This window comes from Pteropus vampyrus, unplaced genomic scaffold (assembly GCF_000151845.1).
Source record: "Pteropus vampyrus isolate Shadow unplaced genomic scaffold, Pvam_2.0 Scaffold463, whole genome shotgun sequence".
Taxonomy (NCBI): Eukaryota; Metazoa; Chordata; class Mammalia; order Chiroptera; family Pteropodidae; genus Pteropus; species Pteropus vampyrus.
In genome coordinates, this window is record NW_011889244.1 from 483,393 (window position 1) to 498,039 (window position 14,647).

The 14,647-nt window shown below is 35.2% G+C and overlaps 1 protein-coding gene across 9 annotated transcripts in view; it reads right to left on the bottom strand.

The window, feature by feature from the left end:
* Positions 1-14,647, bottom strand: part of CARMIL1 (capping protein regulator and myosin 1 linker 1) — a 268,640-nt gene that overhangs the window by 42,678 nt on the left and 211,315 nt on the right. For all 9 annotated transcript variants that reach the window (XM_023524450.1, XM_023524453.1, XM_023524449.1 and 6 more), the window contains 2 exons: positions 13,087-13,174; positions 10,315-10,464 (listed from right to left, as the gene is read on the bottom strand). In XM_023524450.1, the coding sequence (XP_023380218.1) occupies positions 10,315-10,464; positions 13,087-13,174 (238 nt within the window). The remainder of the gene's footprint in view (positions 1-10,314; positions 10,465-13,086; positions 13,175-14,647) is intronic.

The window sequence follows — 14,647 nt, forward strand, 5'->3', positions numbered from 1 at the left end:
TTCCGGCCAATTCATTTAGATAGACATAAATAAATAGGAAAGATGTTTAAAAATGCATGGAATGAAGATGTCTTCCAAATTTTTTTCCTGTGACTTCATTAGATTTTATAGAGTGTTCATTAGCAAACATAATCTGGCTCAGAGTTCCCTATTAAGCCTTTATAACAGATATCAAATATAGGCAAAACTACAACAATTATGATATTTTAAATATATTACAATTTTTAAATCATCAGTAAATTCCCACAGTGGGTGGCACACAGTGTGAGCGAAATTCATGGCTCTGTTTTCTAGAAATCCAAAAGCAGCACAATGTCTGCACTACTCGGAAACCTTACTCATTTAATCCAATTTTTATAAAGGATTTAAAAAGGATTTTTATATAGGATTCTCCATGTAGCTCATTAGTGATATGTTCACTTTTACTCCAAGGACTAATGTTTGAACCTACCAAATAACACATTTTTTCCCCATTAAACTCACTTTTACATATAATTCCTAAACATGGTTTTTTTTTTTAAAAAAGAGTTAAATTGTTTCTATCACCATAGAAATAGGATAGAGTAGTTTCTTTGTTCATTTTACCAAGTTTGACCAAAGAATAATAAACACTCTCAATCCAAGCTCAAGAATCCCTAATTTCTTCTTTCCCCAGAAGCTAAAAACAAAATAAAAGGTTGGTTAAACAAAACAGTTACAAAGCAGATTAGTAAAATTCTTCTAATATAAGAAGTGAATTGTGATGCCAATTTTCTATAACTCTGGAAAACAAGTGATATAATAAGAATCAGTAAACAAATCTGGAAGTTTAAATAATCAGGTCTTTTTTTTTTAACATGGATGGAATAAGGACTGTTCCCCTCTTGAATGTTTACACTCTCTTCAACAACACTCTGCTTGCTTTCAGGCACATGGCTGGGGATACTTTAAATTCATCACCTGTTTTGCTAGCTGAATCGACTTGTAAAATCCAGTCTTGTCTCTAAATTGCTGCCTATTTCATTCAGGATCCACAGATGGATGGTGACAGGACAGTCTCCTGGGAGACCAGCCAGGCAACACAGAAGCAAATGGAACACAAGAACGTAAACTAGGATAGCCGGAAACTAGCCGGAAACAGCAGAGACATCAAAATACTTACACTTGTACAGCAGAGAGTCTCCATGCGGCAAAAAGAAAGGGGAAAAATATGAATGGAAGAGAGAAAAAGCAACAGCATTACAAGAAAAGGGGAGGGAGAGGTACCATTCATAAACAAACAGAAAAAGCTCCACAAAAAGCCTTCATAGCAAAAGAATAAGGCAAGGAGGCCAAAATAGTATTAGTTTAAGGCATCCAATCTAGCTTTTTATAAGCAGAAGCACAATTACAGCTTGAAACTGCACAAACTCTTAGAGATGTTACCAATTTTGCTAAGCCACAGTCCAAGCCCATAAGGGGGATAGAGACATCATCAGCTCCAAAGGCACATGGTACAAAGAATACTGTGTGGGTATTAGCAAACCCCATGCTGAGCCACAGGATTAGTCCCAGTCACAAAGTAAGGACAGTGTATCTATAATCATGTCCCTTCTGGGGATCTTTCATGTCATCCTATGCTGCCCACTGCACTTTAGGATGAAGTAGATCTGAATCCTCTCTCCCTCTCAGTCATCAAAGCTTTTCAGAACAGGATCTTGCCTAGCATGGTTACCTACGCACAGTGTAATTAAATGTTGATGATACCTTGTACCTTAGTGGGAATTTGAGTTACCTTACATTTCACATTAAATCTCTAATTAATTAAATCATTTAAAAAGTCTTGTTGGTCACCATTAACAGTTGTTAAGGCATCTTCTTAATATTCTGAAAACTTATAAAAGAATTTTTTAAAAACATAACAAAAAATAAGAAGTCCAGTCGTAAAATGTCAGGCTTTGTGAAAGCCAAGTATAGGTGTCTGTGTATGGAGGGGGTCTTTTGCAAATCTCCCCGAAACACTGTGATATACTCCACTGACCTGGGGCTCATATATTTTCCCTTCAAGTTCTTTATTTTTTGTGTGTCATCTTTCCTCAATATACAACAGGATGAAAATATAGGGCTCTTCAATTTGTAAATGTAAGCAGTTTGGGTCTCTTCTGAGGAAAGATGGCACATAAGTAGAAGGAAGTCCCCCAAATCATCACCACTATCACCACTGTCATCATCAATATTATTGGCTTATTACAAAGGCTTCCACCAGCAGTATCAATTTCCAGACTTCTAATTTCATTCTTTATTAGGTTATTTTCTTTAAATATACTTCCTTTTATGATCCATTAAATTAGACTGAAAACACCCTTGCAGAATGAAAGGAGAAAAAGTTAAAATACATTCCAAATATTCTTGAGATGTATGAAATAAAGACTATCCCATCTTAACATATATCCCCTCCTCAAAAGCTTCCTTAAAGAGGTGTAATTGTGGATACAAACATGTGAGGTACAGCTGATGGTTAAGTCCCATAGTTACAAAAGATTATCTTCTTTTGTAAAAGATTAATTCAACAAGACAAGTACTCTTCCCAATTATCTCTGCTAAGATTTTATAAGTGAAAGTGAGAAACCTTTTAATTGGTTAAACCCCTAAAATGACAGGCAAACAAAACATGTTCTTATGAAGAGGAAAATCATGGCAACAGACAATTTGACTTGTCAATGGAATGATCATTAGTTGATTCCTCTACTCCTTCCGCCCATTTTGTGGAACTCATTTAACTACACTGACCAACATCCTCCCATCAAGACAAGGGAAGGACTAGTTAGTAAAGAGAGGTCACCTCCTCTCTCAAGTATGTCTCATGCTCAAGGCTTGGCATCCAAGAACTGAGCTCAAATCTTAGATTAGCTTATAAAATAACTGTTGTGAAGATTAGGCAAGATAATGAATACGAGGTACGTACTTAGCACAGAGCCTGGCAGATAGCACCAATCAATGACCTTGCAGTGCTTCATTAGCTGGTAGTGAGTGATTACAAACATTATAATATTGTCATTATTTTATTCTTCTATTCCAAAAAGAAAAGCTGGGGGGAGGGGCAAGTATAAATTTTAAACTTATAATAGCAAAAAGGTTGGAACACTCTAAAAAACTATCAAATAGGGGAATGAGGCATATGCAAAGGATGGGACAACAGTTAAAAGGAAAAAAACCTTTACAAAAGCATCCAAACTCATGATAGCAGTGTTTCTGAGGAAAGGAGGAAGAGAGAGAGATTGTCGGTATTTGTGAAATGAGGCTATAATCTTATTAGTAATGTTTTATGTTATTTACAATTCAACAAGTATTTATTGAGTACCTACCGTGCGCTGAGTGCGCTGAGAAGTCTTGGGGAAGGGGGATGGGTAGAACAGTGAATAAGAGAGATGAGGGCATTGTACTCCTAGAGTTTATATTTTGGTATGGAAAAAAAAATACACTGGCAAAACAAAAATGCTAACGTGTTAGTCATAAAGTGTTCAGGAATAGTTGCCATCTCAACATTTAGGAGATAAACACTGTTTCCAAGGCAAAGAAACCAAATTAAAACAAACAGTACCACATCTGCCTTCTTCATTTTCTTTACGAAACTCATATGTGAAAGACTAAAAAATTTAATTGGAATCAACATAGGGTTCACTCTATTAAAATATACATATGTTTCGCCAGCCATTTTAGCACATCCTTTTAGTAAGGGCACAGAGAGATTTGATGGTCAGGAACCAGATTGGGTGAGGGGGGAAAAAAGCCATTTAGTTAGAAATGGCTTTTCAATATTCAAATCTCCCCAATTGTCACTCAAATGCCTTATAACACCTCCCTCCCATCACCGACCATTTTGGATCTAGAATCTAATGGAGAATTCACCCGTTATATCAGTTATATAACTGATACAGTTATATCTCTCTAGTCTGTTTTATGTAGCACACCCTCCATCCCCCACCCCTGCCTTCCTTTTTCATAATACTGACCTTCTTGAAGGATTCGGGCCAACTATTTCATAGACTATCCCACATTCTATATTTGTCTGACTGTTTCCTAATAATTAGATTTAGGCAAACCAGTTTTAGCATGAGTGCCACATAGGTGATGCCGTGAACTAAAGACTGAACCACAATAGGTGGCACTCATGTCATGTTGTTCCATTATTGGTGACACTAAGTTTGATACTCAGTTCATTGGGATAAGGACCTTCTGATTGCTCCATCTCACAGGTATCTTCTCCTTTGGTAATGATACTTTTAGTTTATGTGGATGAATCCATTTTTAAACAACCATTGACAATCCTTGCCTGAGTGAATGAATAAAACAGGAGCTACACAACTAATTTTCTACTTCTACCATTATTCCTACATTTCTCAGGTGCCATTCCTCTTTAAAAATCAACTTGCCCTTTCTGAAATCCTCTGTACCCTCCTCTCTCTTTTATTTTCTTAATATTACTATGAACTCAAGACTTTTTTTTATTTTTTATTTTGATCTGAATTTTGTATCCTTTGAAATGATCCCATTAGACTTAAAACCAATCCCTGCTTTTTCATAGAAGATATCCTAGGCTCACCTGTGCTTTTCTGGCCACTTTTTAACCCACTTCCCATTTAGGAAAAAAAGTGCAGCTCAATGCTAGAGTTAATTTAATATCACACGTAGGAATGCTACATTTTCTAAGATTTGACATTTTTTGGCGGTGGAAAATTACTATATTTTTAAAATAGCAATACCACTACTAAAACCAGAATATAATAAATAGAATGATGTCATTTGTTTTCAGACTATGGACGTACTAGAATGATGTAAAAGTAATAATAAAAGTGAGATATTTCCTGGCAAACTTTGGGGTAAGGTTAGGACTGTCATCTGTGAGTTATCTGGGGGCAAACGCTGCAGCTATAAAAGGGAGAGCCGAGGGATTTCCCACGGGGTTTTGCCTTTGTCTCCTGAAAGTGGTCAATGACATGCTTTAGGCTTTATTTTCATTCTTAAAAGAAGGTATATGGGACAGATCTCTCAAGAGCAACCTGGAATAGAGACTCTGCAAATGGTGTTAATACCCGTTAAAAATTAGAAGATTAAGGAAACTCTGGGTCCTGAGCAAATGGTGAACTCTCTGGAGATTTGGAGTGTATTTCTGGCATTTCCACAAAAGACTCACAAAAATTATCAGAAATTCTGAGGAACATACAATATTCATTTTAGTTGGAATATATAAATTGTACTATAGTTTTGAAAATTTAAATTTAGAAATTAAGAGGGTTTCACAGGTAGCTTTCTAGTGATTAAAAAGTTAATTTCCATTTTCCAAATGATGTTAAGAAAATGACATGATAGAATAAATTATAAGAGGGAACTAACAATTAGGACTTGCACAGGCTTCTGTACATAGTTAATATCAGTGCAACTGATTTTAAATGAGATATTGACCTTAATAGTCTGTACTTGGCAATACCATTAATAGATCAGTTCAATTAATAACTGTTGGCACTCAGAAATGAAGTGATTTGTTTAAAAAAATAGTATTTGCTCAAGACAAATGGATCTCTGCTGAATTTTAATCTGTATTAAAAACCTTAAAAATTATGAATTAAAATTGAGACTAAATTTTTATGGGAAAATAATTATTTTTGTCTTTGAAGAAAAGATTCACAAGATGTGTTCTGTAATAATTCAAGCCTTTTCAAATTATTTTCCTAGGAAATAGCAGTAAGTAGATGAACTGTTCTCTGCATGACTATTTTTTTATTTAAAACTGGTATGACACTCATTAAAATAACTGAAAGAATTACTTACAATTAGTGAGCTAGTTATGCCTAAGGAGCCAACATTATCTCTTCATCCACTTGGCACACTATCCTAAACGCTGAACTTCTGCAATTTTTAAAAGGTAGTAAAAACTATATACAGTAACAAATTAACTATTTAGAGAAAAGTCATCAGTAGACTTAGAACTGCATCCTCCAATACCCCAAGGGCCAATGACAAACCAAAGCTGAAAGATGATTAGAAATATTGACTTCCTAAGAGCACCTGAGAGCAGGAAGAGGACAGATGGTTCATGGACAGACAATAAAGATTCTAAGCAAATACATGTTTCAGCATGACATAGAAGGCACATGTGTTAAAATGATAAGAAGTATTCAGGAAGGCTAATTAATCACTGTCACCAACACAATAACACATGAAAAGGCACAGAACATTCCAGGGAAGCCGAAGTGGGCAGATTCATTTCGAACAATTGGATCACAATGGAATGTGTCAGATTTTTGATACACTTGTTCCCCAAAATATTTAAAAACTATAGGGTTACATTATGGTTGTATTGCACACATATCTTTCACTTGTGTATCTTCTCACTGATTAAATCTGGAGTTAGTAAGGAGATATTTTACATAAAGCATTGTAGTCTAATTAAATCTAACTCAACATTTAATTCTGATTGTGACATCCATATACTGATCACAGCAGACTCTTGTACCAAACTGCCTGCCTTTCAGTGACCTAGGTAACCCCGGACACATTACTTAAGTTTTCTATGCCTCAGTTTCCTCATTTGTTAAGTAGAAGATATTAATAACACCTAATTATTCATAGGTTGTTACTATTCATAAAAAACTTAGATTAGTGCCTAGCACATTATAGGTACTATAGAAATGTATTAAATAATAAGATTTGTTATACCATCTGATTTTCTGCCCTGAAGTTAAAGGGATATCAGAATCTCCAGGACTATGAGAATGGGTATAGGTAATTTTACAGTTCTTGTTCCTCTTCACTATACCCCACAAGGTGAACCAGATTACCTCTTAGTTTCTTTCTAGCTAAATAAAAAAAGATAATTACTTGAATGGAGACAGAATTTTTAAAAAAGATTCCCCTTTCTGCTACTTTAAAGAAAACAGCCTTTTTCTTTCACTTTAGGAAATTAAGATTGATGAGAAGTTCTTAGTCTTCCCTCCAGCAGATAACATCCCTCCGGCCCCCCTGAATCATTCTTATATCAGCCTCAAATAGTCCAAATGAAAGTTTACTATGTGTTGATTTAGTTAAAATTTTCTTTCAAAATAATCATATTGATTATTGTTTCTATCTCCAAAAAGGCAATCCTTACATTCAAATTAATATAAACTTATACCTCTAACTTATGGCCTTAAACCTTCTCTAGTGTGATGATAACTAGAAGTTCTTTAAAGAGACTTAAGCACTGAAATGGAATTGACTTTTTGTCCATGGAGCAATGGAAGAAAACATGAAGATAAGCTATCCGGGGGCAGGGAAAAAAGGAAATGCCCAGAATCTCTACTAAGTCTTTTAAAGAAATATTTAAAAATGGATTTAGCAGATGTCATAAACATCACAGGCAAAAAAAAAAAAAAAAAAATTGCCAGGATCTGTTAACAATTTTGAATCTAGAAGTAAAAGGTTGGAGATGAGTCAAAGTTACTTTGAAATGCCCTAGAGAAAGTGTCACAGGGCTTTGGGCTACAAACAAACATTTTAGGTAATAGTAAAATGATAGCATCTCCCAAAGCAGTCATCTTTAACAGTGCTCTGACTTCAAGTATAGCACAATTTCTACCTGCTGGGGGCTTACATTTCCACATGGGAAAGGCTGTATGCGTGCACGTATGTACTTTATATCTGATAATTTTCTACATAACAGTTAATCTTGTGTCCTAAAGTCCTGGATCACTTAAGATATAAATGCTACCAAGGAAGACTCATTTAGAAATCCCAAATTGTCTCTACCTTTGAAATTCATACTCCAAACTTTTTAAAAAATGGCACCACGTGAAGATCTCGACTTATTTGGTCTGAAATATTTGGTAATAGATGTTCATGAGAAACAAAAAAAATATGCTACTTTGATTATGAAAGGTGGCAGTGTAGATAATTTTACTACTTCTTTCAAATTAGCTGTGGGTTTGTACCATTGGCTGAGGGTAAGAAGCCTAAAGCTCAGAAAATTAATTTTCTTTATGAGAGTGATCCCTGCACATGGGGTAAACGGTACTGTTTCCAGGTAGAATCGATCGGTTAGGCTGAGAGTACAGAGGAAATCATAACGGCACAAAATCCACTGACATGCACTTCTTATACAAAAAATGTTCCTTTTCATTAAACTAACAGCAAACTTAGCTATGGTTTTCTGCTACTTAACAATTCATTAGCCTCATTAAAACAATGATTAAAGACAAAATGTATTGAAACAGAAAACACTACTCTCATGACTTAAAAATTTTACTCATGTAAGTATTTTTGTTTTTATAGAGAACTCTGTCTTGTGTTTGTCACCCACTCAACACCAGAGGCCCTGCTCCTCTTCCTAAGATTCAACAGGTGCTTATGTCAGGAACGACCCTGCTTGCGCCCTTGGCCTTCTGAACCCCGCTCTAACTGGGGTCATCCTTACAGTGCAGTTCAGAGAGACCTCCACCTACTCCTGCCTCATTATATATCACGGCAACAAGAACATCTGTACGAAACGAAAGCCACTCATGCTGAGAGTGCCTGCCACACAGTTTGCCCTTCGGTCCAGATGGAGATGGTCCAGAATCTGCATTTTAAAAAATAATTCCTATCCTCCACCCTCATCCTATCTTCTTTATTTAAAGAGAACCACTTTTTCTTTCTTTCACATAACAAAACCAAATCAATCAATTAAGCAAAAACTAAGTTTATACAATTTAAAACCCTTCCAGTAGCTTAGCCAGTCTTTTTAAACCAATACTCCATCATCCCAAATGACTTAACTTACAAACCCAATGAAATACATTTTATTAGCTCATGTTTCCTTTATTCCTTTCCGACTCACATATAACCAAATAATTCTGGCAGAAAATGTGATATATAGAGTTAATTTAAAAATTTTAATTCAACTCATTTCCTATTACTTATTTTCTTTAAGAGCTAACCTAAGAGCTTTCAGAATAAATACCCTATGATAACGTAGTATCCAGTTTTTAATGCTTCAAATGCAAGAAAAATTTAAAATACATATTAAAAATACATTTTATAACATACTAGACAGGCAACTTTTAAAAGCCTTGATAATTCCCTCCACTGATGCCAAATATATTTGTAGATTTAAATAGTTATATAGAAAAGTACCTGTCACCTTTAGTAATGCTAGAATGTTTCTTGAAATCTAGGATTATATTTTAGGCTTTTTTTGTATATGATTGGGTTTTATCTGGAGGGCTCAACTATATTATTCACAGCCTTTAAAAGATAACAGTGGTTTATAAATAAGGAATGTAAAGCATTATACTTTTTCCCAGGCTAGAAAAATAATATCTGCCATATCGGATCCTTGGTTTTGGAAGTTAAAAACAAGTACCATTCTTTAATAACGACTGTATTTCAACTATCTAAAATTGGAAGCTGATATAGAAACATTTGGGCATAAGTAGCCCAAACCTAGTCTCACCAGTACCTTCTCAGATCATAAAGAATTACTAAAAAATGAGTATTAAAACAAAAAATATTGAACAGAGATGAAAACATATTGAACACAAAAGGACATACAACCGTTTTTATGGTAAAGTAAGAAGTAACTACAGTAAGAACACAACTTTTCAAATAATGAAATAAGAACAGAAATAAAATTGTCCTCAGAGGGAAAAAAAGTTTCAAAGCCCTAAGTATGCTATTTATATAGACAGATGGAGGCACCACGTGAAATGTAAAAAATGAGTAAGGAATCAAGACCTACTCCGCAGTATATATTCCATCTTATACATCAGGTCAAGCCGAGGGAAGGAAAAAGAGTAAGAACTAAACGGGAAATGTAAATTTAAGAGTATATCAAAATTGTGTAATGAAAAAAACAGGAAGCAGCAGCAGAAAATAATAACGAAACTGTAGGACCAAGAAAGATATAGTCGCCCTACACATTTTATATGAGAAAAAGTTCTTCCCCACATTTTTTTAAATGGCCTCTTTATTTAAAGAAATTTTCCTATCAAAAAAGACCTTTAAAAGTTACTAAATTTCTGATTCATTTAGGACTTTTTCCACAGTGGCTACAGAGACACAGTGTTTACTTGGAGTAGTGGTGTGGGTAGGATTACTCTTTAAGAAAAGTTTTACAAAATTACAAATAAAAAATCAGACACCAACTCTGGTGGGAACTTGAAGCTTAAGTTTTATTAGTCTCATTAACAGCTTCTGAACAGCAATAAGTTTCTGAAAGAACTGTCTCTGAAGGGAAGTTTTATTTGGTCTGCTTTGTAAAGGATGAGATTAAAAAAAACCACACACACACAATAGCAGAGCTCAGTGAATGGGATAATGGTGTCGCCAAACGATGCATCTTACCATACAAGTATCCAGATCTTCTAAACGCTCAATCTCTGTGAGCTCCTCCACCGTGATGACGGAGCGCTTAACAGGCTTCTCCTCAGCCAGTTCAATCTCTAAGGACTCTTGTTGAGGAAGGGTCTTGCCACGTCTGCTGAAGTGGTCAGTCTAGACAGTGAAGACATACACAAGGAGAAATTAATGCAGAGACAAAGGAAGAGTAGGTTGACTGGATTCCCAAAGACGGCGCACTGAAGGCGTATATCCGCATGTGGTTAATGACAGTTCTTAACCAATTCGCACTGGAGTAGCTTACCTCTTTCATTATCCTTCTTTAGAGGGTGAAATGTTCTAAGCATGAAATGACAAAACCTTTTTATGAAATGTATTTTGAGACTTTATTTTTTGAAAAACAGGTATTTCATAAAGCTTTGCCATGTTGATGCAAATACGCACAAAGTAGGCATGTATTTTTATTTTCCAAAAGGTGTACTTTAAACCTTTTCAGGAAGCTAGGGTGATTGGTTCCCCCATTTTATCTTAAATACAATCATAAAATATGTCCATCAAGAGTCATTTCAACCTTTTGTACAGAGAAGCCATTTTATTTATGCAATTTTATTAGGACAAGGAAGATTCAGTTCAACTCAATTTGCTCTTTTAAGGTTAAAGAAAGTTAACAATGAAGTATGATGTCATTGACACCAATATTATAGGTAGAAATATAAGGGAAATTTAAACCAGAAAAATAACTGACACAAGGTAAATGAGATCACTTAGTCTAGAAGTGTTCTTTTTGTTAATTATATTTAATATTTCCTCTGAATTTCTATTTCTAGTGCTTAAAAATATCTAATGAGGGTAAATAAAATAATTCCAAGCTTTGTTATTTTTAAAGGGCTAAAGGGAGAGAATCACTAACAAAATTTTCATTAATGCTAGCTTCCACTGTTTTCATGTAATGAATACCATATTTGATATGATTTCTTAATTTCCAGTATTATGCTTCAGGTAAACCTAAAAAATTAGGTGGTAAGAGGTGGAATAAACTGGGCTGGAATTAATAAGTTCTAGTGCTGACCTGACTCTTCACTAGGAACTTTTGATTTAATTCTTTCAAAACGATGAGAACCAGTGGACAATTCCATGGAACCTTTGAGAATATTTCTAAACTTAAGTTGTAGAAAATATTAATGTTATCAGAATGTATTTGAAAGTGAAGTTTCATTTTAAAGATACTATTTCTTACCCATAGCAGTGAAGCTCTCCTTATAATTCGAATCAGCAGTATTAATATTAAAATGAAATTCAAAACAAAAGTGCATTCACAGCATAAATGAAAAATGAATTTAATAAAAAAGTTTTAAAAGAGGGCAAAAATTCAAACTTTCAGTGTACTTCTCACATGTAGTCATGTGGCTACAATATCCAGTATTTGTGTCATCGACTGAGTGGGCATTTTGAGGCAGTTCCTAGAACTGTGGGTTATCAACAAACTTTTCTATAAAAAATGCTCTATTGATTTTGTTTCTACTTATTTGAAACAGGAGAAATCTGAACTGGGAGCTCAAAAAGTGATGCAGCTCTTTACTGTTCCACAAACTAGAAACTCGTGCTTCTTAAATTCTCTGTGGTGAGGACCTAGTTTTTTATATTTCCATTTTGCCACAAACCAAGATATTGGTAAAATACAATAAAAATAAGAGATAGAAAAACAACCTGTGTTTGAATATTGTGGCCATGTCAAATAGAAGTTCCTCCACGTTTCCTCCTGTTTCCTGAGCTAATGCTGTCACGGACTACTAACCATTTACTAGGGGGCCGGCTGCAGTCCACAGGCAGTTCTGTGAGCAGCGCCTCTGGAGAGGTCTATCTTATCTTTTCGATTTTAGAGGAAAGTCTTATATATTTTTCTGAAATAAATTTTTCAAAACACTCGTGTTACCCGCCTTATGCGGAAGAAGAAGCTGTTATTGTTCTCATTTTAGTGTTCTCCAGTGACAATCAACAATTCAATGCCATAAAACTGGGTATCTCCAGCCATCAAAGTTAATCTGACATTTTTCTCTGGAGAAAACGTCTTAATTTGCTTGGGAGATTTCTACTGCGTCAGATTGCTAATATGTTTGAGACACAAGATATATCCAGTTCTACAACTTTCATTTGTGCGATTCTCTAAAGTTCAAGAAACATGAAGTTGCTGATATATTTTTCATATGCGATGATACTGAACGTCAAATCTTCTGCCCTGGTACAGAACCAGTATCTAGATTAATAAAATTTATTTTTTCACCTTGGTTATGTCTGAGAGACCTGGTTGGGTGCACAGCAACTATCAATCGTTAGAACATGTCCATTTTACTCCTGCACATTCTTTGAACTCCAAATATTTCATTCCCCTCCATGCTCTCAAGAATAGTCCATTCTTAAACAATCATATCAGAAACCAACAAACTGAGCACAGAAAAATTAATCTAAAAATTTTTTAATTTTAGATTTCAGTCTCAACGCCACCTCCTACCAAAACTTTTGACCTGCATTATAAATGGACAAGATTCTAGAAACCATCACTTTTGCTTTCCCCTGCCATTATCTCTCTGGACAAATTCTAAGATGCTCTAGATTGGCTAGAAGCAATTTAGAAGAGGAACGAGAAAAACCAGAATCTTAACTTGTAACGCTACAAAGAAGCAAAACTTAGAAAAGAACCCACATTCCCGTGCTGGAGGCTGCCCTGCATCATAGCAGGCCGAAACAGGAGGTCCTGCTCAAGATGGCCACGACACTCACCAGTTTATGATGGCAGTGTGACAGTGCATCCAGAATTTCATCCACGATTCGATCAGACAGGAAGGAAGCCACTGTCAACTTCACTTCACTATGTAAAAAATCAAAAGTACAGAGAAGCGTTTTAATTTGTGCACCCACACTTGATCCTATGTTGATAAGGTCCACTGTCATTGTTTCTGTCTTTGAAAATAAAATAAAGAATGTATGAACAGGGCTGAAGACTTCCAAGAATAAGGCTTAAGCACTGCCATAAACACACAGGTAATACTTTCTTGACCAATTTCAACCTGCCACTGCCATCTCAAAAGTCAAGGTTTAGTGGTAGAAATGAAAACATCTGGATAAAGACCAACTTAATGGGAACCATATGTACCACGTGGTCAAGAACAATTCATCCATTGACATAAATGAAAACAAACCTAGGCTGGACCAAATTAAGAAAGTCTAGTCTGACTGTTAAGTCTTGGTTATTACTTTATTATGCATAACCCCCTCCTTTTAAAAACCTTTTTACGAATTCGATGGTATCATACGGAACTGCTTCTGCTCTGACTCACCATCTTACAGTTACACGTTCACTGTACTGCTGCCTTTTATAAATGAATGTTACCAAAATGTTTAGTTTTTAGTGCCTCTTGCTTGACCTTTTGAAAGTGCCCAGGAACACAAAGTGGCTGGCAGTTTTCACTATAAACAACTCAGCCACTAAGTTTTCACCCAGAGAGCTGGTATTTTAGTGAGCAATGTAGCGATTTGGTATCCCCAAGAATTCAAATCCCATGTGTGTCTTCGGTCTGAATAACCCTACATAAATATACACATGCACATACAGGTATAACACATTTATAGGTCCCTGTACTAGAGAGATTTATACCCACATTTCCACATTGTCTCCTAAGTTCTAGTCTGCTTTTGAAGTCAAGAATTTAAAAATTTTTAGAGCAGGGACAGGAATTATCAAAATAATATTATTTAATCCTAAAACTAAAGTTGAAAGTACATTTGTCTAACAGGGAAAAGCCTTTCTAACCTAAAGGCAATAATTTGCACTGAGATTTCTCTGCCCAGAAAGATTTTTCATGACAAGGCAGAAGAATGAAAGCACGAATTCTTTAATGCCTACATTAAAAATTTTACTGGTCTAAAGATAAAAGGATGTGTCTTTAATTCCTGTCTCTAAAGTAAGGTCTCAGTAGCTATTTGGTTTATCTAATACTTTATTATTCCACAAAGGTCTCCATGGATAAGATTCCCCTGGGATCTCTTATTAAAAATAGAGATTACTGGGTTCACCCCAAACCTCCAGAGGGGCCTGGAATTCCAATTTTATAATGTACTTCCTCTGATTCTTTTTAGGCATGTTTGGGAATTTTACTTCCTCATAAAACTATAGAGTCAGTTTATTTCTCTATTTCTCTAATTCTCTATTTCTCTCTCTCTCTCTCTCTCTCTCTCTCATGGGGAGGGCGGTTTATCTATTTCAACTTGTAGCACCAAAAAGTTTCTTAAAAACGCATTTTAAAAATGTCTCAGGATTGTGCTAACATTTTGCTACTGGATG